Source organism: Silurus aristotelis, assembly GCF_946808225.1.
Source record: "Silurus aristotelis genome assembly, chromosome: 6".
Classification (NCBI taxonomy): domain Eukaryota; kingdom Metazoa; phylum Chordata; class Actinopteri; order Siluriformes; family Siluridae; genus Silurus; species Silurus aristotelis.
Genome location: NC_139579.1, coordinates 7,505,757 through 7,528,420, shown reverse-complemented (window position 1 = coordinate 7,528,420; position 22,664 = coordinate 7,505,757). Strand labels below are relative to the sequence as shown.

General features: G+C 36.7%; 1 protein-coding gene across 2 annotated transcripts in view; it reads right to left on the bottom strand.

The window, feature by feature from the left end:
* Window positions 1-3,376: 3,376 nt before the first annotated feature.
* pou2f2a (POU class 2 homeobox 2a) overlaps window positions 3,377-22,664 on the bottom strand; it is a 43,485-nt gene continuing 24,197 nt past the window's right edge. The window contains exons 2-17 of one of the 2 annotated variants that reach the window (XM_083544277.1): window positions 21,338-21,403; window positions 20,847-20,881; window positions 20,050-20,106; window positions 19,248-19,358; window positions 17,652-17,882; window positions 17,171-17,282; window positions 16,941-17,032; window positions 16,496-16,690; window positions 13,219-13,360; window positions 12,918-13,066; window positions 11,399-11,590; window positions 9,200-9,251; window positions 8,993-9,113; window positions 6,855-6,914; window positions 6,397-6,470; window positions 3,377-5,883 (exon numbers count right to left, since the gene is read on the bottom strand). In XM_083544277.1, coding sequence (XP_083400403.1) covers window positions 5,576-5,883; window positions 6,397-6,470; window positions 6,855-6,914; window positions 8,993-9,113; window positions 9,200-9,251; window positions 11,399-11,590; window positions 12,918-13,066; window positions 13,219-13,360; window positions 16,496-16,690; window positions 16,941-17,032; window positions 17,171-17,282; window positions 17,652-17,882; window positions 19,248-19,358; window positions 20,050-20,106; window positions 20,847-20,881; window positions 21,338-21,403 — 1,997 coding nt within the window. In that variant the 3' untranslated portion in view covers window positions 3,377-5,575. The remainder of the gene's footprint in view (window positions 5,884-6,396; window positions 6,471-6,854; window positions 6,915-8,992; window positions 9,114-9,199; window positions 9,252-11,398; window positions 11,591-12,917; window positions 13,067-13,218; window positions 13,361-16,495; window positions 16,691-16,940; window positions 17,033-17,170; window positions 17,283-17,651; window positions 17,883-19,247; window positions 19,359-20,049; window positions 20,107-20,846; window positions 20,882-21,337; window positions 21,404-22,664) is intronic. The other variant, XM_083544278.1, reaches the window with a different exon arrangement.

Sequence of the window (22,664 nt, the reverse complement as noted above, 5' to 3'; positions counted from 1 at the left end):
ATATATATATATATATATATATATATATATATATATATATATATATATATATATATATATATATATATATATATTGTGTGTGTGTGTGTGTGTGTGTGTGTGTGTGTGTGTGTGTGTGTGTGTGTGTGTGTGTGTGTGTATAGTGCTAATGAATCAAACTGGGGCATGTATTAGTCTAAAGTCACACTTTAATCGTAACACATATTAGTTAGTTAGCCCCACCCCTTCCCCAATCCCCCACCCCACCCCACCCCTGCATATCCTCACCCTGTACAACAGACACACAGACAGTCATGAGTGAAAAAAGTTAAAGCGTTCTGACCAAAATCCAAAATAAGTTTACAAACTCAAAGGCATGACTCTGAGCTAAGGGCAAGAGAACATACAGACAAAGAGCAGGTAAACGTTTGCTAGAATATACAGTAATAGAGTCAAACATACCGTCAGAATAGTCCATATCTACCAACATCAGAATATTTTATGAGAATAATAAGAGTTGATGCATGATTCATTAAAAACATGTAAATATGAAATGTTAGGGTGGAACTCTTTGGTTTTTAGTGAGTTTTTATATAAGTATTTTTTATGCCCTTATCAAAATAGCTTTGGGTTTAAGCTGTATTGATAAAACTAAAAGGAAAAGAACTAAAATGGCACAATTATTCTAAAGAAACAAACATTTGTGTTCAATAAAATTTTTTGGGTTTTTTTTGGGTGTTTTTGGTAATTAATTTGTGAGCAATTTGAAAATAATACTAATAAAATAGACATTCCTGTTGATCAGGATTACTCCTGACTCTACTACTTTTTAAATATCCAAAATATATTGGAATTTAAGCATGTACTATAAAATGTTTCACACTAATTTTGTATTTTGGTGCCTATCCTCATCCATCTGTATGTAAGCAAAAACCAGTAAAGGACACATTTAAATAGAATTCCAGTCACTATATACAAAACATGAATAGCAATGTGAAAAACAAGTTTGAGATATTCTTTAAAGGTAGGCAGGTCAAAAATATTAAGTAAAAACTGTATTTGTTTTAATGGGTCATGACATGTTTGACTTTGGTATCACATTGTGGTTTCCACAGAGAGCCCACCATAAGTACACACACACACACACACACACACACACACACACACACACACACACACACACACACACACACACACACAAAAATATGTAAGAGGACTTACTTTGTGTAAACTGTAAAAGGAGCTTGTGGTCTTAAATGTGTTGAGTTAATGGTTAGAACCATCTGCTTCTAAAACTTTTAAAATTTAACGAGATCCTAGGAATTAGTGATGTCAGTATTAGATTAGATGTCACTGATTGCATTTTTTTATTGCTATAAAGGCAATATGTTGAACAAGTTTTGTATTTCAATAGATCTGATTATAAAGTTGACTATAGAATTGAGTAGTTGCATTGTGTGCATGTTGCTAAGAACATGGATTAAATAAATATAATCTCAAAAGTGAATTTTAGTATTTTTTTTAACATGAGGTATATGAGTTATATAAAGAAATATAGTATCTGTTGTCATATTGAATCAGAAGCAAATGAAAAAAATGGGTATTTTTGTTTAATCGGTTTTCAACATTTGACCTATTGGTTTGGTTGGTTTAAAAGCTCTTGGGGAACCATGACACAAGAGACTTTTCTGCCTTTTAAATAGACTGTTCTGTTGATTTCAGTAGCTAATTATGTTTTAAAAGATTGGGGTGTAAAAAGAGACTGCAACCCCCCCCCCCCCTCCCCCTCCCCCCAACTCAACCACCAGGAGAAATGTTAAAGCACCTAAAGAGCTTCCAGCACATGCCACGACTTGACAGTACGGCACATTTACTTAAAAAACAAACAAACAAACAAAAAAAACACATACCCAATGGCTATCTGTGTCTTTTTATTCTTCCCTTTTAAATTTTTTTAATGAAGTTTTTGACTACAATTATAGCTATATGTAACCTAGTTCCAAAACTAGGGTTAGGTTCTGGCTGAATCAATTTGTCTGTTAGCTATTGTTTGTGAATTTGCACAGCAGATTGTGGCGAACAGTGCCTGTTGTTTGATGAACGACAGGCCTGTGATATCTGCTGCTAGTGAGGTTAAGTGATTTTCCATTGGCATACCTTGCTCACACTGCTGAGATTGCAATGTTAATGTTGACTGCTAATGTGCAAATATGGGTAGGAGTGAATTTCTCTTCAAATGCTGAGATGCTGAGCAGGGTGTCCATCTGTTGTTTCACAGAGCAAATTTAGCAGACTGTGATTGGAGCTCTCTTCACTTCCTATTTGTTCTCTGGTTAACTTTTTTGTTTTTCACCCAGTTAGTCATTCAGTTTCAACTTCCACATCCTGTGGCTTACATTGTCACTAACTGTTGCATGTACATGACTTACCCTTGAATTAATGCTCGTTGAAGTGAACCATCAAATCACTAGTTCATGCTTTAGATGCAAAGTCTCAGGCCTAAAGTGAATAATTAGCTATATAGCATGAATTTTAATTCTCTGGTCATTGCCTGATGCTCAGCATTGATTAGAGTCATCATCCATGCACCTACTCATATTCTATTAGATCAACATCACCTCTCCCAGTGTCCAGTCAAACAGTCATATCACAGCAACCTACTGGAATACTTGGTTTCTTTGTGATATCTTGGTGCAGATTATACAGATTAACCAACAGGAGAAGGTTACAGAGACAGATAGCCATTGACACTGGTATTTAATAGCAAAATGCATTTATCATATCATTACCACATGACTTTGTTGTACGGTCTCAACCTGTGTTTAAACACCATCCCAGGGAATGATCCGGGTTTCACTGAACAACAATTACATACATAGCAAGTATTTTGTTTCTAAAATGTCACCTTATGTTTATCCAGTTTGCTTTATAAAGTAAAAATAAATAAATTATTTCAAAAGCAAGCGTCACAAATTAATTAAATTAATTAATTAATAAAAATGAATAAATATCCAAATAAATAAACGAACAAATAAATAATACAGTACCGTATGCAACAAAACACTACAATTTGCATAACAATTATTCTAAAAAATAAATACAAATCATTGCATGAAAATGAAATTCCAAAGTCAAAAGTCTTAATGCTATTGCTTTGTCATCATCATTAGCATTAGCATTTCATGAGGATTTTTTTTTATAAATCACAGACCTTTTACAGTAGCAATGTTAGCTTTTTCCCTACAAAATCTATTGAAACACTAATAGGTACATTTCCTCTAGAAGCACATCTCAACTGGGTTTACAGCTGAATGAATCCCCCCCACAAACACAGCCCCCCCACCCCATCCACCCATCCACCAACCCACTGACCCAACCCTACCCGCTAACCCCTGCAGCTAGATTCATCATTGGTTTCTTTGTGTCCTTGTAGGTTTTTTCTGATGATGGACACTAGCTACTCACTGCTCTCTAGCGATACAATGGACAGAAGGTATGTTGTCTAACTGGTTTATTTTAGTTTGGTTTTTATGTTAAAGAATAGTTACCTCATGCACACGCACGCACGCACGTGCACACACACACACACACACATACACCGCTCATCCCTACAAACCAGCACTCTTCAGTACACACCTTTAATCTCTCCTAGCACCAGTGCAGGTAGTTCACTGTTTCTCTTCCTCCATTGTTCATTGGTTTGGCTGCTATTTGGCTCATTTATGTATCAAAAAAGATTTTGCTTTTGGTTTTTTTCAGTTTTGGCTTTTTCACAACATTCTTGATCATGGAATAACTTGGAAGCTACATTTTCACAGTAATATTTTCACCTCCCCACCATATGATCAAAACAACATATCAAAATAGACAATACATTATCCTAATCATCCCAAAAATAGAAAGAATGAGACAAAGTCATAGAGCATCAACATATCAAGCAAGAAAAAGGCAATAAAACAAAAAATATATGTTTTTTTTTTTTCCAGTTCAGTTCAGTGAGGTTGATAAATATTCCTCAGTAACCTAAGTGAACGAAGCAAGGGCACACGTAATGGGAAAAGAGGTAGGAGGAGAGGACCATGGAGCTGCACCTTATTCCACACTGAACTGTCAGTCACAGCAATCATAGTTCATGATCAACTGTAGCCTCAACTCATCCTCTTCATCTGCCTCTCCATCATCTCTTTTTCTTTTTTGTGGTTCCCATTTTTATTTGGTTGACTCATTCAGTAGTTTGGCTAACTTTTTTGGTTTGCTCCTTGAGTTGAAAAAAAGAGAAGAAAAGCAACTCTGCAATTGTTATGCTTTACGGTACATTTTGAAGGCTTTCCCTTTTTCAGAGGGAGCTTGTAGTACTGCTCCCACACATCCGTCTTTACATGTTGATTCTTCTCCCTCCTATTTTAACACCATTCTTGATTTGATCCATTTGCTTTTCTGTCACATAGGAGAGGGTCACGGGATGATTCACGGGAGGAAAAAACATTTTGTCTAGCTTTTAGATATCTGTAGTGTGTTTGTCTTCTGACATATCTGAGGTGTTGTCTGAACACTTGCTTGCTGATGCCACAAGGACAGACAAATGCTTTGGTATCAAGAGATGATGAGAATGAGTCTGACAGAGTCCTGATGCTAAAGGGTTTGAGATTATAGCGATACTAAAACACAAACACAAGCACACACACACACACACACACACACACACACACACACACACACACACACACACACACACACACACACACACACACACACACACACACACACACACACACACACACACACACACAGCATATAATGCCACCAATACAGATGATGAAAACATTAAAGAAATTACTTAAAAAATAAGCGGCTTTTTTGGAATAATGGCAGTTACTCTAGCAAGCTTATGATAGAGGTAGTTTGAGAAAGAAGTGAACATACACAAAAAACATAGATGAGTATAAATAATGCAGGAAAAAATAAAGCAGGAGATAAAATAATGAAGAAAAAAAAATCAGAATATCTAATAAAGGAGGAGTTTATGAGGAGCTGATGATCTTATCCTGGACAAGTCTTTAAAGTTTTTCACATAAAGCTATTCTTTCCGATTTTTTTTGGTTTCAGTTTTCGGTGTTTTGGTTTTGGCTATTTTGGCATGTTTTGTCTTTTTTGAGACTTTTTTCTTAAGCCATTTTTGGTTTCAACTCATCCCTTACATCCACTGAGAGTGCTCGGATGCCTTTCCTTTGGTCCATTTACCCACCACCATAATCCATCAAAACAATTTGGCTCTTATCTTTACATTCTGCTTCAGCTGTTTGTATAAGAGTCTTTTTTTGTTGTTCCGAAAGAAGGAAGTGTACATTATTGTTTATGGCCCAAAAAAAAGCACTGCAGCTCAGTCCACGAAATGAAAAGACTGATACATTTCTTTGTTCTCCCATCTCCTTTCCTTGTGGGATTTTTTTTTTTTTGGTATTGTTTAAGAGATAAAAGTTGGAAAGAAATGAAGGGCGTAAGAGATGGCTTCACTTAAAAAGGCAAGTTTTTTTGTGTTTATGTGTGAACTGCATCTGACTCCTTCTCTTCAGCATGTGAAAGGCCATTGCAGATGTCACTCAGTCATTGCTCCTCCTAGAGGTGGTGGAGAGGCTTCACTGAAGGAGCAGTAGGAAGCAGGGCTGGAACACAAAGAAGCGGAGCAGGAGTCTGGGCTCATGTGGCTGGCACTAGAGGGTGAACATGCACGAGCTGTGCTGACCAATCTCGTACTGGTGCCTGTTGCCATGGGCAACAAGGTGGGACGGTTAAGAAAGAGGGAGGAACATATCCCCACCGCTGGAGCTGTGGCCCCACCTAGAAACATTTGACCGCTGCTCTCCAGGGCTGAAATTGGCATCTGACCACCCCTGGCAGCCAGAGCTGTGGAAACAACCATTGAATTATACACAGACTAATAATTTCTCTCAATCTAAAATAGGACAACTATAGGCCATATGCATTCGATTTGGAAAAGTTTCCTTTTTGCTAATTATGGATCTGGGAGCAGTTGATCCAAATCTCACTAACTAATGAGAGTCCAACGCTCAAAAGCCTTGTCTCCGCAAGAGATATGCCAGTGATATAGACATTGCATTACCACTACTCCTGCAGCATGATAATGTAACATTTATACCCACAACATTCTTTGAACCTTCCTTATGTGATTAATTAAAAATACAAACACAAACAAACAATCCAGTGTAGTTATTGTTTTCAATAATATATTACTACGGTCCAAATCAGTGATATGCTCTCTTACTACATGTTTTACTCTAGATTTTTTTTTCTCACAGTCTTTCTCCTTGTTCATGTATCTTTACATGGAAACATCTATTTTTTATATATATTTTTAAATAACTCCCTTTTGTTTCTCTTTATCCCTTGTGCACATACCTTGCATTGTAGCCAGTGGATGGCTGCTGATGAGGGCCTGGCTCATGCTTGTGCTTACACCCATCATTGAGTTCCTGCAGTCCCACACACACAAACAAACAAACAAACAAACAAACAAACAAACAAACAAACATATATATATTTATATTAAGTTCAGGTTATTCAGCAAGTTTATTTAGTGCAGGCTATTTAGCAAGTAAATTCTAGACCAAATCAGATTCTTCACCAATCTAAGCACAATTTCTGTATAGACAATAAGAAAATATATTTTTAAATACCTAGGAAATAAATAATCTGCTCCATGAACATAGATGTTGAACAGATTCACTTAAAAGAATGTGGCATGCAAGTCCTTGAATGAAATTATTCTTTAAACAAAAGTATTTAATATTCCAGTGCATACAGTGGGTCAAATAAGTATTTGATACACTGACGATATTTCAAGTTTTCCCACTTACAAAGAATGGAGAGATCTGTAATTTTCATCGTAGGTACACCTCAACTGTGAGAGACAGAATCTAAAAGAAAAATCCAGAAAATTACATTGTATGATTTTTAAATAATTAATTTCCATTTTATTGCATGAAATAAGTATTTGATCACCTACCAACCAGCAAGAATTCTTTCTCTCAAAGACCTGTTAGTCTGTCTTTAAGAAGCCCCCCTATTCTCCTCTCATTACCTGTATTAATTGCACCTGACCACACACTCAATCAACCAGACTTCAACCTCTCCGCTATGGACAAGACCAAAGAGCTGAATAAGGACACTAGGGGCAAAATTATAGACCTGCACAAGGCTGGGGTTGGTTAAAGGACAATAGGCAAACAGCTTGGTGAGAAGGCAACAACTGTTAGTGCAATTATTAGAAAATGAAAGAAATTCAAGATTCTCAAGTCATTCTCCCTCGGACTGGGGCTCCATGCAAGATCTCGCCTTGTGGAGTATCAATGATCCTGAGAAAGGTGAGGGATCAGCCTAGAACTACATAAAAGGACCTGGTCAATGACCTAAAGAAAGCTGGGACAACAATCTCAACGGTTACCATTAGTAACACAATACACCATCATGGATTGAAATCCTGCAGCACACGCAAGGCCCCCCATGCTCAAGCCAGCACCTGTCCAGGCCTGTCTGAAGGTTGCCAAAGACCATCTGGATGATCCAGACGAGGCATGTGGTCAGATGAGACCAAAGTCTTTTATATAAATTCCACTCGCCATGTTTGGAGAAAGAAGAAAGATGAGTACAATCCCAAGAACACAATCTCAACCATGAAGCATGGAGTGGAATCATTATGCTTCAGGGGTGCTTTTCTGCAAAGGGGACAGGACAATTGCACAGTTTTGAGGGGAGGATGGATGTGGCCATGTATCGGGCAACAAACTCCTTCCCTCAGTAAGAGGGAAGATGGGTCGTGGCTGGGTCTTCCGGCATGACAATTACCCCAAATAGCCAGGGCAACTAAGAAGTGGCTCTGTAAGAAGCATTTCAAGGTCCTGGAGTGGCCTAGCCAGTCTCCAGACCTGAACCAAATAGAAAAGCTATGGAGGGAGCTAAAACTCCATGTTGCCCAGCGACAGCCCCAAAACCTGAAAGATCTAGTGACCTGTATGGAGGAATGGGCCAAATTCCCTGCTGCAGTGTATGTAAACCTGGTCAAGAGCTACAGGAAACATCTGATCTCTGTAATTGTAAACAAAGGTTTCTGTATCAAATATTAAGTTCTATTTTTCTATTGCATCAAATACTTATTTCATGCAATAAAATAAAAAATAATTATTTAAAAATCATACAATGTGATTTTCTTGATTTTTTTTTAGATTCTGTCTCTCACATTTGAGGTGTACCTATGATGAAAATTACAGATCTCTCCATTTTTTGTAAGTAGGAAAACTTGACAAATGGACAGTGTATCAAATACTTATTTGACCCAATATATCCACTTTAAAGTTACATGCATATTGTGTTTTAATCCTTTGACTTTGTACTTATGAATATGAACATTATATGTATTTCTAAACATAAAAAATATGGTGTTGAAAAAAAGTGTTATGACATTGAATTATTAAAGGAAATTCATGCATTGTCCATCTTCCCCTAAATTTAGTTTTATGAGATTTACATCTACTTTAATGTGTCTTTATTCATGAAATCCATTTTTGTTTCCTTCAATGGCATGTCCTAGAACTGTTTCCAGAACAGCAGCTCCATTAAATGATGCTTCCATCACTATGTTTCGCATGGGTCTGGTGTTTTTGGCTTCACCGCAAAACCATTTAATTCTCCAGTAAGTTTTTGTTTAACCAGACCACTGTATATTGATCCAAAGTAAATTCTGGTTTATTTAAATGATTAAAGATGTGCATCTCGATTGTGGTGCAGGTCACAGCTTATTGTTTTCTCTGTGCTGCTGCTTTCAGGTCATCCTGCAACATTTCAGGTAACTGCTAGCATTTTTGTTTAATGCTAGGAAGCATTAAACAAGCTCCTATACCATCATAATGATCAACATTTTAAGTGGATAAATGCACTACTTCTGTCTGACTTTGATTAGATATCAATCAGAATATGAGTGTGAGTGTGGTGTGTTTACCCAGTGGGGCTGGGGCTGGCTGTGCTGAGAGGAGGGGAGGTCACTGATGCTGGGGTGGAGCTTACAGATGTGTGGCCAAGAGGGTTTGGAGGACAGGTTGCTGAGGGTGTGGGGCTAACAGCTGCAAAAAGAAAATGTAGGAGAATAAATAAAAAAGAATATGAATTGTGTCAGATAACACCAATTGTGTCAATAGCAAACTTTTACCTGTCACATTGAGATTTGAGGTGGTAGCCTGAACTAGCCCCTGACTGGACATCTGGGGAGAAAAGGCAAAAGAAAGAGAAACATAAAATAAAGTACATGCAACCTTTTTTTAATGAACATGGATATGTTATATAACCCCATGCAACATATCTTGAAATTAGCTTCAGCAAGAAAGCTAAATTTATTCTATTATAATTTGTATAGCACTTTTAACAATGGACATTGTCCCAAAGTAGCATTAGGTAACTAGGTGATTCTGCAGCTGTAACTGAGGTTTATAATCTGTAATTAATAAAAAAAAGAATTATGATCTTACCGCACAGAATGACCAGCAATATGTATGTATTCTTTATGTATAACCCCAAATAAAAAAAAGTTAGGGTGCTGTGTAAAATGTACAGAATAAAAACAGAATGCATTGATTTGCAATTCCCATTTTAAGGAAAACGATGTTTTTAATTTAATAATAATAATAATAATAATAATAATAATAATAATAATAAAGTGATTTATAATTCTCAAATTATAATTTACAAATCTCTTTGATGGTCACAAAAAAGTTTGGACAAAGCAAAAAAAGATCCACATGCAGATCTGTTTCAAAAAATCTGGAGAAATCTCTGAGTGCAAGGGACAAGGACAAAAATCAATGCTAGATGCCAATGCTCTTCGGGTCCTCAGATGGCATTGCATTAGAAGCAGGCATGACTCTGTAAGGAAAAGCACTACAGAAACACCTCCAGAAATCATTGTTGGTGACCACAGATTGCCGTGTCATCCACAAATGCAAAAACTGTTAAAGCTCTATAACATGAAGCAGAAGCCATATGGGAATAGGATCCAGAAAACAGTGCATTATTACAACAGCTTGGATTCATTGCTTCATTTGAGACCTTCCAGCCTTTCTTTGGGGAGTTAAATTTCTTTAGTTCTTTAGTACAAAACCTTTCCAAAATCACACATATCACCTGAGGTTATGTTAAAAAAAACAAAACAACAACAACCATAATCACCCAAATAGTAGTAAAGAATGAAAAATAAATGTGTAATAAATGGTTATTAAATGGAGATTAAAAGTGTAATACTGAGAGGAAGAGTATTCTGAATTAGGGAGTCTGAACATTTAGGTAATTTTTTAACTTAAACAAATATTTTAAACATTTTGAAATTGTTTACTAAAATTGTGAAACTGTTTAGTAAAATCTTCCCTTCTAATAAATTCTATTCTACCTTGTATTTTATAAAAGCTGTAAATAATTTAGTTGAACCCTGAAAAAAATGGCAAACATTCTTGCATTAATTGTATGATTAAATGTTTTCATTAATTGTTTCTGTTTTTTTTCCACATCATTAAGGATGCTATTATTTTTTTTAGTATTATCATTATTATTATTATTATTATTATTATTATTATTATTATTATTATTATGAATATTATTATGAATATTATTATTATTATTATTATTATTATTATTATTATGAATATTATGAATATTATTATTATTATTATTATTATTTGTAGTAGTTGTATTAGTAGTATTTTACTCATAATTATGGAGTATAAAACTCCATAAAATAAAAGATATTTGAATTATCTGCACATCATATTAGCAAAATAAGATTTTATATTCTATTCAAACAGCTAGTTTTCTACAGAGATGGTACACATGATAACATTAACCTACTGGCATTTGTTAGAACTTCAGGTGAACATAAATACTTTAGATTTACTCATTATAATTTACTGATTTACTTATCATGCTTTACCCATACACTTAATATGGTTTAATCCATTTAAATGTTAGGCAACTCTATATTCCTTCACATCAATTTATGGACACAAGAATGGCAGATGACTTTGAGTAGCATGATTCTGAATTTGAACATCCTAGACATGACTACTTTTCGTCATGGCTTGCTCATCAGGGATAAATGCACACCATTCACCATTAACTGTTGATTTCTGTAAAGCTGCTTTGAGACAATGTCTGTTGTAAAATAAACTTGACTTGACTACTTTTCCCAAGGAATTCCAGATTATTTCCTTGGTGTTATTTTCATAAATCCATTAATTTTCATATTTTATAAATTTATATTGAGCTAAACAGAGAATTCCAAAGAAAAGATTTTGGTAAAAGTACACTTCAAACATAACAACCCTGCATTCTTCATAATCCACACATTACCACTGAGTCATACCATAGGTGAAGTATAGCAAGGGGGTTTCTGTGTTGCAGCTGGGGGATGGCTGGGCAGGGGAGGGGTGGTGCTTGAAGGGTTGATGCGTTTCTCTTTTTGTCTGCGGTTACAGAACCACACACGGATCACCTCCTTTTCCATGCTGAGCTGCTCGGCCATCAGGAGGATCTCCTCTGATGTAGGCTTCTGATTCTGGAAAAAACTATATAAGTTCATTTCTATCCTCTTGTAGTGCTTAATAAATAATGTGATTTCTGTTTTAAAAAAACAGAACACTTAAAAAACCTTTAAAGTTATGAGCACTATTGCCAGCCTCAAAAATGTGTCACATTTATATTTTGTTTTCACCCAAAATTAGAACTTAAATTCAGATGAATATATTATATAAAACATTATAGAAATTCTTGATGTGATGTGACTTTTTTGTATTACTGATTTTAGTCACTCACCTACTTTCACCTTTAAGCCCCAAAATGCCAGGGAGTTTTTTTTTTGTGGTTGTGCAATTTAATGTAGCATAAATGCAGGGCATTATTTGATCATTCTAGGATGACATAGAAAGATTTCCATCTCCAAGCATGTAATAGCAACCATGTATACTATAGCTATATACCAAACACATATTTTCCATTTGCCAAACTATCATCAACACTCACTGCGGTTATCACATTAATTTGTCATTTGTATTTATTACAAAATTATTATTAATAATAATTAACAAAATTATTATTTAATAATTATTTATTAAAGCTTCAAAGATATGTACTTCTGGTTGCACTATTTAACTGGTCGTGAGATATAAAAGAGAGGTCATCTACATTCTTATAGTCGTTCTCCAATGTATAAACTGGCTACTAAATTGGGTCATACAAACCTTATAATAGTGTATTTAGCTCTAAATGGGATTCCACAGTAGTTTGAAGTGTATGTATGTGCATGTATGTTCATGGGAAATATAGAGTCAAAGGTCTTTGTTTCTTCACTATTTTTTTTTCTTTAGCAAACACACGGTCACTGCTTTACAGAAACATAAAGCTGTTCACAGGAAAACATTTTTGAAATCATTCTTTTTTTTTAAGAAACACTGTTCAGTTGATTATTGCTGTCTGATTGCAGGTAAGCAAACAGTGAGAGGCAGAAATGTGTGTCCAAAGTCACTTTCAAAGTCTTTATCTTGTTATGTGTAAATGTAGCTAGGTAGTTTGTGCAGCTAGGTAGTTTCATGGACACTGATTTAATTCTTGATAATCTATTAAAATAAAAATACACTATTGATTTACAAAAAATGTTATGTGCCTTAACCTTAAGTCACTTGCTCTGTTTTTTCATTTGTTGAACATGTTTTCAAAAGGTATACGTTTTGGTTATGAAGATTGTATATTGAAGATTGTATTACACTCTGAATAGAGTTTAAGTCTGTGTTATGTCTGAGGTATAAATAATAAAGTGCATTCCTCACTGCAATGTGACTCTAATCATGTGTGGATATGTGTAAGTTTATGTGTGTTGTGTGTCTCACCATGATAAAGTTACGTTCCAGAGCAACACGGACATTTGTCTCAATGCTTGTGCGTTTCTTTCTGCGCCGTCCGGGCAACCCTTCAAAGCCCAGCATTGGAGAAGACAGTGAGCTGGGACTGGGCAGCATGCTGTCTATTGCCATAGTTTCTACACACACACACACACACACACACACACACACACACACACACACACACACACACACACACACAGTATCTCATTTAAGTTTCTGTGAGCATTCTCTACTCTTTACAGTACACATGCTGAACATATGCTTAAGCCTTTAAACACACACATACCTGCATCACTCAACCATTTCTCCAGCAGGGGTTTGAGCTTGCACATGTTCTTGAAGCTAAGGTTGAGCGCCTCAAAGCGTGATATAGTGGTCTGGCTGAAGTCATTGCCATATAGCTTTCCCATTGCCATTCCCACATCACCCTACAAAACACACACACACACACACACACACACACACAAGACTATTAATGTAATAAATGCTACATCACACTACAAACACACATATGACTGTTATCTCTGTGACTTGAACATGACATTATTGTTGGAACTGAAATTGCTGATGTCCTGATGTGGATTTGGTAAAGCAGGAAGTGGATAGGATTAGATAGGAGGAAGTAGACAGCTATTAAGAGGATGAAGAGTGGAAAGTCAGTTGGACCAGATGACATACTAGTAGAAGCGTGGAGATGTTTAGAAGAGATGGCAGTTGTGTTTTTAACAAGATTCCTAAACAAGATTCTGGAAGGTGAGAAGATGCCTGAGGAATGGAGAAGGAGTGTGCTAGTAACGGTTTTTAAGAATAAGGGAGATGTGCAGACCTGCAGTAACTACAGAGGAATAAAGTTTATCAGCCACATCATGAAGTTATGTAAAAGAATAGTGGAAGCCAGGCAGCCAGAGAGCCAGGCAGCCATCTGTGTGGTCACCTCTTTGCTTTAAGAATGTTGATGAAGTATAGAGAAGGTCAGAAGGAGTTTAATTGTGTGTTTTTAAATTTAGAGAAAGCGTACGACAGGGTGTGGAGAGAGGAGTTTTGGTATTGTATGAGAAAGTCAGGTGTGTCAAGGAAGTATGCAAATGTGTTGCAGGACATGTATAAGGACAGTGTGACAGCAGTGAAGTGTGCAGTAGGAATGACAGACTGGTTCAAGGTGGAGGTGGGACTGCATCAAGGATCGGCTCTGAGCCCGTTCCTGTTGCACTGGTGATGGACAATCTCCATGGACTATGATGTTTGTGGATGATATTGTGATTTGTGGTGAGAGTAGAACAGGTTGAGAAGAGCCTGGAGAGGTGGAGGTACGTGCTGGAGAGAAGGGGAATGAAAGTTAGTAGGAGTAAGGCAGAGTGCATGTGTGTGAATTAGAGGGAGGGCAGTGGAGTGATGCGGTTACAGGAAGAAGAGGTGGTGAAGGTGGATTAGTTTAAATACCTGGGGTCAACAGTAATGGGAAATATTAGAGAAGTGAAGAGAAGAGTGCAGGCACTCTTTTTTTGGAGGTTTTGGAGACAAGGAGAGGGAGGTGCGATTAAGATGGTTTGGACATGTGCAAAGGAGGAAAATGAGGTATATAGGTAAAAAGAAAACGCTAAGGATAGAGCTGTCAGGAAGGAGAAAAAGAGGAAGGCCAAGAAGGAGGTTTATGTATGTGGTGAGGTAGTCTGTTTGAAAGAGGCAGATGTAGAGGACAGGGGGTGTATGGAGACGGATGATCTGCTGTGGTGACCCCTAATGGGAGCAGCTTAAAAATAAATAAATAAATAAATAAATAAATAAATATATATATATATATATATATATATATATATATATATATATATATATATATATATATATATATATATATATATTTAATATATATATAAAACCTTAACCCATACGGTATACAGTCCTGAACAAAATCTTATGACCAGGGGAAACATTGCAAGTATTCGCATTTCGCACTTGTGGATCATAACCAGGTTGTAAGTACTTCTTCAAAATGCCAAAAGAAGAAACAAGAGCAAGAGACAAAAAATAGAGAGTAGGCAATTTATTAAAAACTGCATTTAAACTCAAACAGGCTGTTTATCAGCTGATCAAAAGTTTAAGAAAACAGCCTTTAAAAGTTAAAATCTTTGCAAAAATTTGGCTTTAATGTCATTGTCTTTTAGACATTCACACTGTCCTGATCTCCTGATAGAAAAAAGCAAAAAGACTTTCTTTTTTGGAAAGTGGCAGGATTGCTGAGCTGCACAAGCAAGGGCTCTTGCAATACGCCATTGCTGACAAGGTTGGACAGTAAGACAGTCATTTTAAATTTCTTAAAAGATCCTGAGAGTTATGGAACAAAAAATATCAAGTGGTAGACCTAAAAGAATTTTCCCTGCACTAAGCCAGAGAATCCGACAAGACACAGGCTGATCCTTGACCCAAATGAAGACCCTTACCGATGCTGACTGCAGCCAAATAACCATAAGACGGCATCTGCGAGAGACGGGGCTTAAAGAACAAAAAATGTCTTTGAAAACAATGTCTCCTCCCACACCACATACTTGCCATTTTATATTTGCACCAGAGCACCAAACATGGGGCATTGAAAGATGGAAAAAAGTTTTATTCTCGGACGAGAAAAAATTTAACCTGGATGGTCCTGATGGCTTCCAACGATACTGGCATGACAAGGAGATCCCACTGGAGATATTTTTCACATGGCACAGTGAAGGAGGCTCCATCATGATCTGTGGTGCTTTTTCCTTCAATGGGAAAATGGAGCTTCAGGTTGCGCAAGAGCGTCAAACGGCGGCTGGCTATGCGGACATGTTGCAGCAGGCATCCCTCTTGACTGAGGGCCCTTGTCTGTGTGGGTCTTTCAACAGGACAACGCTGCAGTTCACAACATCCGCCTGACAAAGGGCTTGTTCCAGGACAATAATGTTGCACTTCTGGACCATCCTGCATGCTCCCCTGATCTAATCCCCTTGAGAATGTTTGAGGATGGATGGCAAGGGAGGTTTATAAAAACAGACCCCAGTTTTAGACTGTGGATGCCCTTCGTGAAGCCATCTTCACCACATGGAGCAACATTCCCACCAGCCCTCCTGGAAACAGTTGCATCAAGCATGCTAAAATGAGTGTTTGATGTTATGAACAAGAACGGTGGGGCCACTCACTACTGAGTCCTTTTTTCACACTTTTAGTTCTGTTGTGGGTATTTTTGGGCTATGGTCCTAAACTTTTGATCAGCTCATGAACAACCTGCTTGAGTTTGAATGCAGTTTACAATAAAAAGCCAATCTCTGTTTTTTTTGTCTCTTGCTTCTTTTTCTTCTTTTGACATTTTGAAGCAGTTCTTACAATGGTTATGATCCACCAGCATACTTGGAATTATTCCCAGGTATTAAGATTTTGTTCATATTATATATATATATATATATATATATATATATATATATATATATATATATATATATATATATATATATATATATATATACACTGAACAAAGACAGCGATTTTGTAAAAACAGAGTCAGGTGTATGACTAGTTTTTGCTAATATTCATCATTATTTCACCTGGGTAAAGCCAAGTTTAATCCTCCTCTGTTTGAAGGTACGAGCAAACTGCTCCAGCTCCTCTAGATCACTTGGCTCCTCGGTGTGTGAGGTCACTGTGGCAGCCAAGGTCATGGGTGTAGCTACTGATGGGGTCATGCTGCTGTCACTTCCCTTCTCCCTTTGTAATGAACATGGCCTGGCATCTTGGTTACGCTACAGCAAAAACAGTACACGGTCGCATACAAACATATTGTGACATCATATAACACTCTTCATTTCTAAAACTAATATTTAACATTCCACACTAACAATGTTAAGCAGTTCTAACCAGGTCTAAATGGTGTTTCTCATAAATCCCTCCCATGAACCTGCTTTGCTTTAGACTTTGAGTAGTCTTGTTAGTGTGATGGACAAAAGCAAAAAGAATATTAGTATGAGATGAAAGCCAGGGGATGTCATGTACCTGAGTCTGCATGTTCAGTCTGGGTGGCATGTTCAGGAGTGAACCAGGACTTTGCTGAGGTAGCGAAATCAAATTTTGTGTTGAAAGCAGACCTGTTTGAATGAATAAAGGACAGGCAGGGCCAAATAAATTTAATTAATAATTAGTATACACTATAATAAAATAAAACAATTTGTCTGGTGAATTAAATTAAATTAAATTGTTAAATGTAATATATATGTGTGCCTTACCCTGCTGGCTCTGCTGGGCTTGTGCCTGGGGCAAAAGGAACTGGGCAGGAGACTGCAGAGGGTGACTTGGCATCAGCACCAATTGCTGCAGCTGCAACAGGTGCTGAATGTCCTAAAATTATTTATTCATTATTAATATACATTAATTCCAGTAAACATTCAGTAACCTTCTCCAGTGTGTGTATCAATATGCTTCTCATTTGCCATGCATACAAGTAGTTAAGTAATTATTACATTCTTAAAATCTTAATAAAGAGAAAAACTATTTAATAATATTTATATAAAAGAAATTACTGCATATGACATTTTGTTTAAAGTTTAAAAAGTGACATCAAAGTAAAAACTAATACGGCATACATTGGTAAGCAGTAATAAGTAAAACACGTAGGATAAATCATATATAGCTCTATATTTTCGTTGTTTATATTCAAAACAACAATTACACAACTTTTTTTTTTATTGATATCCAGTCCATTTGTACCTGGGCAGAGAGCTGAATTGGCTGTGAGAGGGCAAGTGGAGGTGGAGCATGGACAGGACTCTGCTCTGTTTTGGCTTGTGACTGGACTTGTGCTAGAGCCTGATTGGCCTGTTGCTGACTGGCTGCGGCAGCTGCATGAGCTGCATTGGTGTGCTGCACTGCAGCGGCCAGGAGCTGGGCCTGAGCCTGCTGAAGCAATAACTGCTGCTGTGCAGGTAGCAGAGCTGCCAGCTAGAAGGAAGAAAGGCCAAAGGAGGAAACAGTAAATAAAAATGGCAGCAGTTGCAGGGGAGCTGCATATGTTAGCCTACACTGAGTAATATTAAACACAATTAAGGGTAAAAAATATAAGAAAAAAAAAAGAGATTTGTTTTGATGCCACACCTAATAGTTAATTTAAATCTGTGCAGCTGATTAAACAGGCAGAATCAGGTGTGGCTCTTGTATGATTAGAATGAAAACCTACAGCAGACATGTGAAGAGAAGATTAGACACCCTTGGTACAGTGGTAGAAATATTATCTTACTATTGTTAGGAAGCAGTTTTCAGTCCCATACTGCAAACCTGTTTTAGTTTTTTTATGTCAAACTATTACTGATATATGGCATCACACCCTGTTCTAACATTTTTCAAATAAGTTTTAATATCAGAAACTAAGCCTTGCAATGCAGTGATTAGCTAAAATTCCTAGGAGAAGAATAAAATAAACAGTCTTTGTTAAAATTCATTCATTTTCTCCTGCTTATCCGTAATTCGGGTCGTGGGGGCAGCAGTCTAAGCAGGCCCCCGCCTTTGACTGCTGCCCAATCCCCACAGCACCGTCCCTTACGGTCCCTCCTGCAGATGGTGAGCCCACGGGAAGGCGGCCCCACGTCACTCCGACGTCACGGACCTTGATATTTTTCTCGTAAGGGACCCCCGGAGCATAGAGGGTTAAGGGCCTTGCTCAAGGGCCCAAGAGTGGCAGCTTGGCGATACCGGGGCTTGAACCCCAGACCTCCCGATCGGCAACCCAGCGGCTTAACCGCTGGAGCCACCACTCCCCTCTTTGCTCAAATTCAAACTCAAATTCATAATTTAAATACATGCGTAAATGTTGTGACATATTTTATTCAGTTGTGAACAGCACCCCTTGGAGGTTAATTTAAACAAGACGTCTTGCCTTAATTTAGATTTTAATTTCTGAACAATTTCTCATATAGAATGTTTGTTCTGAATACCTCACACGCTTGCAGAAACATGCCCTCTTTTAGCAAATTTTAACAATTCTGTTTACATTATCGGGATTAATCAGCCTCTATATTTTTTTATGGATCGGTTATCTTTTTAAGAGTGTAATTCTATGGTCACTGACCAGCACTAAAACGGTCTGATTTTGATGCAGTGCAAGACTAAATGGATAAATTTTTTTTCATTTTTTTTTTATTATATATAAATTCAATTGTGTTTGTGTTTGTGTGTGTGTGTGTGTGTGTGTGTATGTGTGTGATGTATTCATGATCGCATAATATTAATATATAATTATCACATGATATTAGCTTTACTTTTGAATTTATTTTCAGAATTATTAAAAAAAATATATATATATTTGTTTACCCCTGCAAGCTGACTGCCGGCCAACATGAGCTGTGCATGTGGTAGAGAAGGCTGAGCTGGAGGATGAGGAGGAGCTTGGGAACTGAGCTCAGGTACATCTCCTGCTTTAATCTGTAACACAAACACACAAACAACACACAGATTCATGTGAGGTCCTTCAATTTACATAATTACTAATGCAAATAATGAATGCTGTGCCTACACCTTTGTTGCAATGTTAAATTTTCAACCTCTGTGCTTCCAAGCTACACATTAGGGAAAACCCCAGGAACATTTCCATGTTCATCTTTTTTATTAAATTGTACTTTATTTGTATAACACTTTCAAAAATGGACATTTCATGAAACAGCTTTACAAAAATATATACATTTTTGATTATAAATTATACATTTATAAATCTAAATACATTTGATTAGCAATGTGCTTGACAGCGAACTGTGATGAATGATGCATATTTTCTTGCTCAGACTAATGAAATGTCAGTGTTATAGATTTAAAAAGAAATTGTGTGTATATGTTGTTTAATCGTGTGTATATAAACAACAACTCTCTGCTGTGTTTTCTGCTGATGCTTTTAGCAGCCATGTTGATTTGCTGTCTTGCTAAATTCTGGGTTGCCCTATTCATCCTGTGTTGCTAATTAAGGGTTGGAAGAGCATTTTTTGTTTTGTTTTTATTAGTCATATGAGCTCAAATACAGCATTAACTTAGCCATTCTATTAACCTTACCTTTTCATAATTAAGCAAGTGTCCCCATTGAAATTAAAGTAGAATAAAATATTCCCATTACACAGACACTTACTTTGGTGTGGCTTGGGCTTGGAGAAAGGCAGAACGGACTTGCTTTCATTAACTGGGTCTAAATAAACAACGGAAATAGAGATAATATATATATATATATATATATATATATATATATATATATATATATATATATATATAAAATTCAAATAAATTCATTTTTATCTTTATAGCACTGTAACAAAGGACATTGTCTCAAAGCAGCTTTAAAGTGGAAATAAAGTTGTATAAAAGACAGGTGGTGATAGTGGACCAAAAATCTCCCCGAGATGACATGAGGAAAAAAACCTTGAGAGGAATCAGACTCAAAAGGGAACCTATCATCATCTGGGTGGCACCGAATGTCCATTCATCACAGTTCCTTTATTGTTGAGCAGTAATTTGTGCTTAAATGCAAAACTGTTCATACAAACTGTGGTCCTGAGCCTTTCTAGTAGGCTGTTGATATTAATTGAGTCCAAACTCTTCCTCATAGTTCCCATAGAGTTTCTCATATATATATATATATATATATATTCATCTATATTATAGTCTATATATTAGATTATAGAAACAAATTCACTTTACAATGATGACTTAACTATTTTAAAAAGGAGTAAATAAAAAATATGATGCTTGGTTAAAACTCATAAAGTGTTATTATTATTATAACTAATATAACATTACAGTAAAGTAACAATGAAGTATGTGACCAAATATAATAATAATAATAATAATAATAATAATAATAATAATAATAATAATAATAATAATAATAATAATAAGAGGAAAAAGAAGAAGAAGAAGAATAAAACATACCTGATCACTAGCCTTTGGACTGTTCTTCTTCGAGTCTGTAGAGCACACAAACACAAACACACACACACACACACACACACACACACACACACACACACACACACACACACACACACACACATTCAGCTTTGTGCCTCAGGCTTCAGCCCTCACATCAACAAAGAGTAACCAGTTACCCAGAGGCACCACATTAGTAGGATACCACAGCATGTTTAACCTGGGTTGACTCTGTGTATACAAGTGTGTGTGTGTGTGTGTGTGTGTGTGTGTGTGTGTGTGTGTGTGTGTGTGTGTGTGTCTGTGTGTGTGTGTGTGTGTGTGTGTGTGTGTGTGTGTGTGCGGTAGCTTATTTATGGCATAAATCAGCATTTAGGGCAAATACATACTTAGTGATGAATATGTAAAATATAAAACTCTAGATCATGTTAGCGTACACTTACTCTTGTAAAGGCACACACTCAAACACACTTGAGCCTGAACGGTATTGTTACCTGTGCTCTCTGAAGGAAAGTCAGCTTCAGTCTTCTCATCGTTAGCTGCTTTATTCATTCTGATATCTATTTTAAACACAAAAATGTAAGTTAAAGTCTTTCATTTTTTTGCATAGTTCTGTTTGATACAATTTAATGATGTTTCTCTCTATTTTATACGGTGTATCATTTCGAACCTCTATACACATTATATAGACCAATAATCTATTAATGCAAATCTATTGGATAGTTGTTATTGTCTGCAGGCTAAAACATCTTCTTAAATTTTAAATGCAAATTTTATTTGTCACATACACAACAATGAATGCAGTGAAATGATTTGAATGCCTGGTCCAGAATTTATAAAAGAAACTTTCTTTCGGCTTCTCCCGTTAGGGGTCGCCACAGCGGATCCTCCGCACGTTTGATTTGGCACATGTTTTTACGCTGGATGCCCTTCCTAACGCAACCCTCCCCAATTTATCCGGGCTTGGGACCGGCACTAAGAGTGGCTGGGGATGGTTCCCTGACCGGGAATCGAACCCGGGTCGCAGCGGTGGGAGCGCTGCATCTTAACCACTAGACCACCAGGGGACCTCCAGAATTTATAAAAGAGAAGGATAAAAATTTTAATATGGCAAAAACAGTTTGACTTATTTAGTGTATAATATAGTGCAGCTCTCTTCTCTGTTCTATTTCTATATTCTGTAAATATTAATGTTGTTTATTGGGTTTACTAAGTCACGTGATCATGGCAAACACCGTCACACAGTCAACACCACCTTAGGCACATTTTAAACACAATATGTATAAGTTACATCAAAATAATGCTCTTTGTGTAGAGTCTGTTGTGAATAGTATAAATATAGCAGTATAAATACAGCTGTTCTGTGAAGGCTATAGAGAACATTTTGTTAGAGAACATTAGTGAGCAAACTGCATCATGAGGACTAAAGAACACACCAGCCAGGTCAGGGATAAAGTTGTGGAGAAGTTTAAAGCAGGGTTAGGTTATAAAAACATATCCCAAGCTTTAAACATCTCACGGAGCACTGTTCAATCCTTCATCCAAAAATGGAAAGAGTATGGCACAACTGCTAACCTACCAAGACATGGCCGTCCACCTAAACTGACAGGCTGGGCAAGGAGAGCATTGATCCAAGAAGCAGCCAGAAGGCCCAGGGTAACTCTGAAGGAGCTTCAGAGATTCAGAGTCTGTCCACCGGCAACTATTAGTCATGCACTCCACCAATCTGGCTATTATAGAAGAGTGGCATGAAGAAAGCAAATGTTAACAAAAAAAAAGAAGTCTGTTTGTAGTTTGCCATAAGCCATGTAGGGGACACAG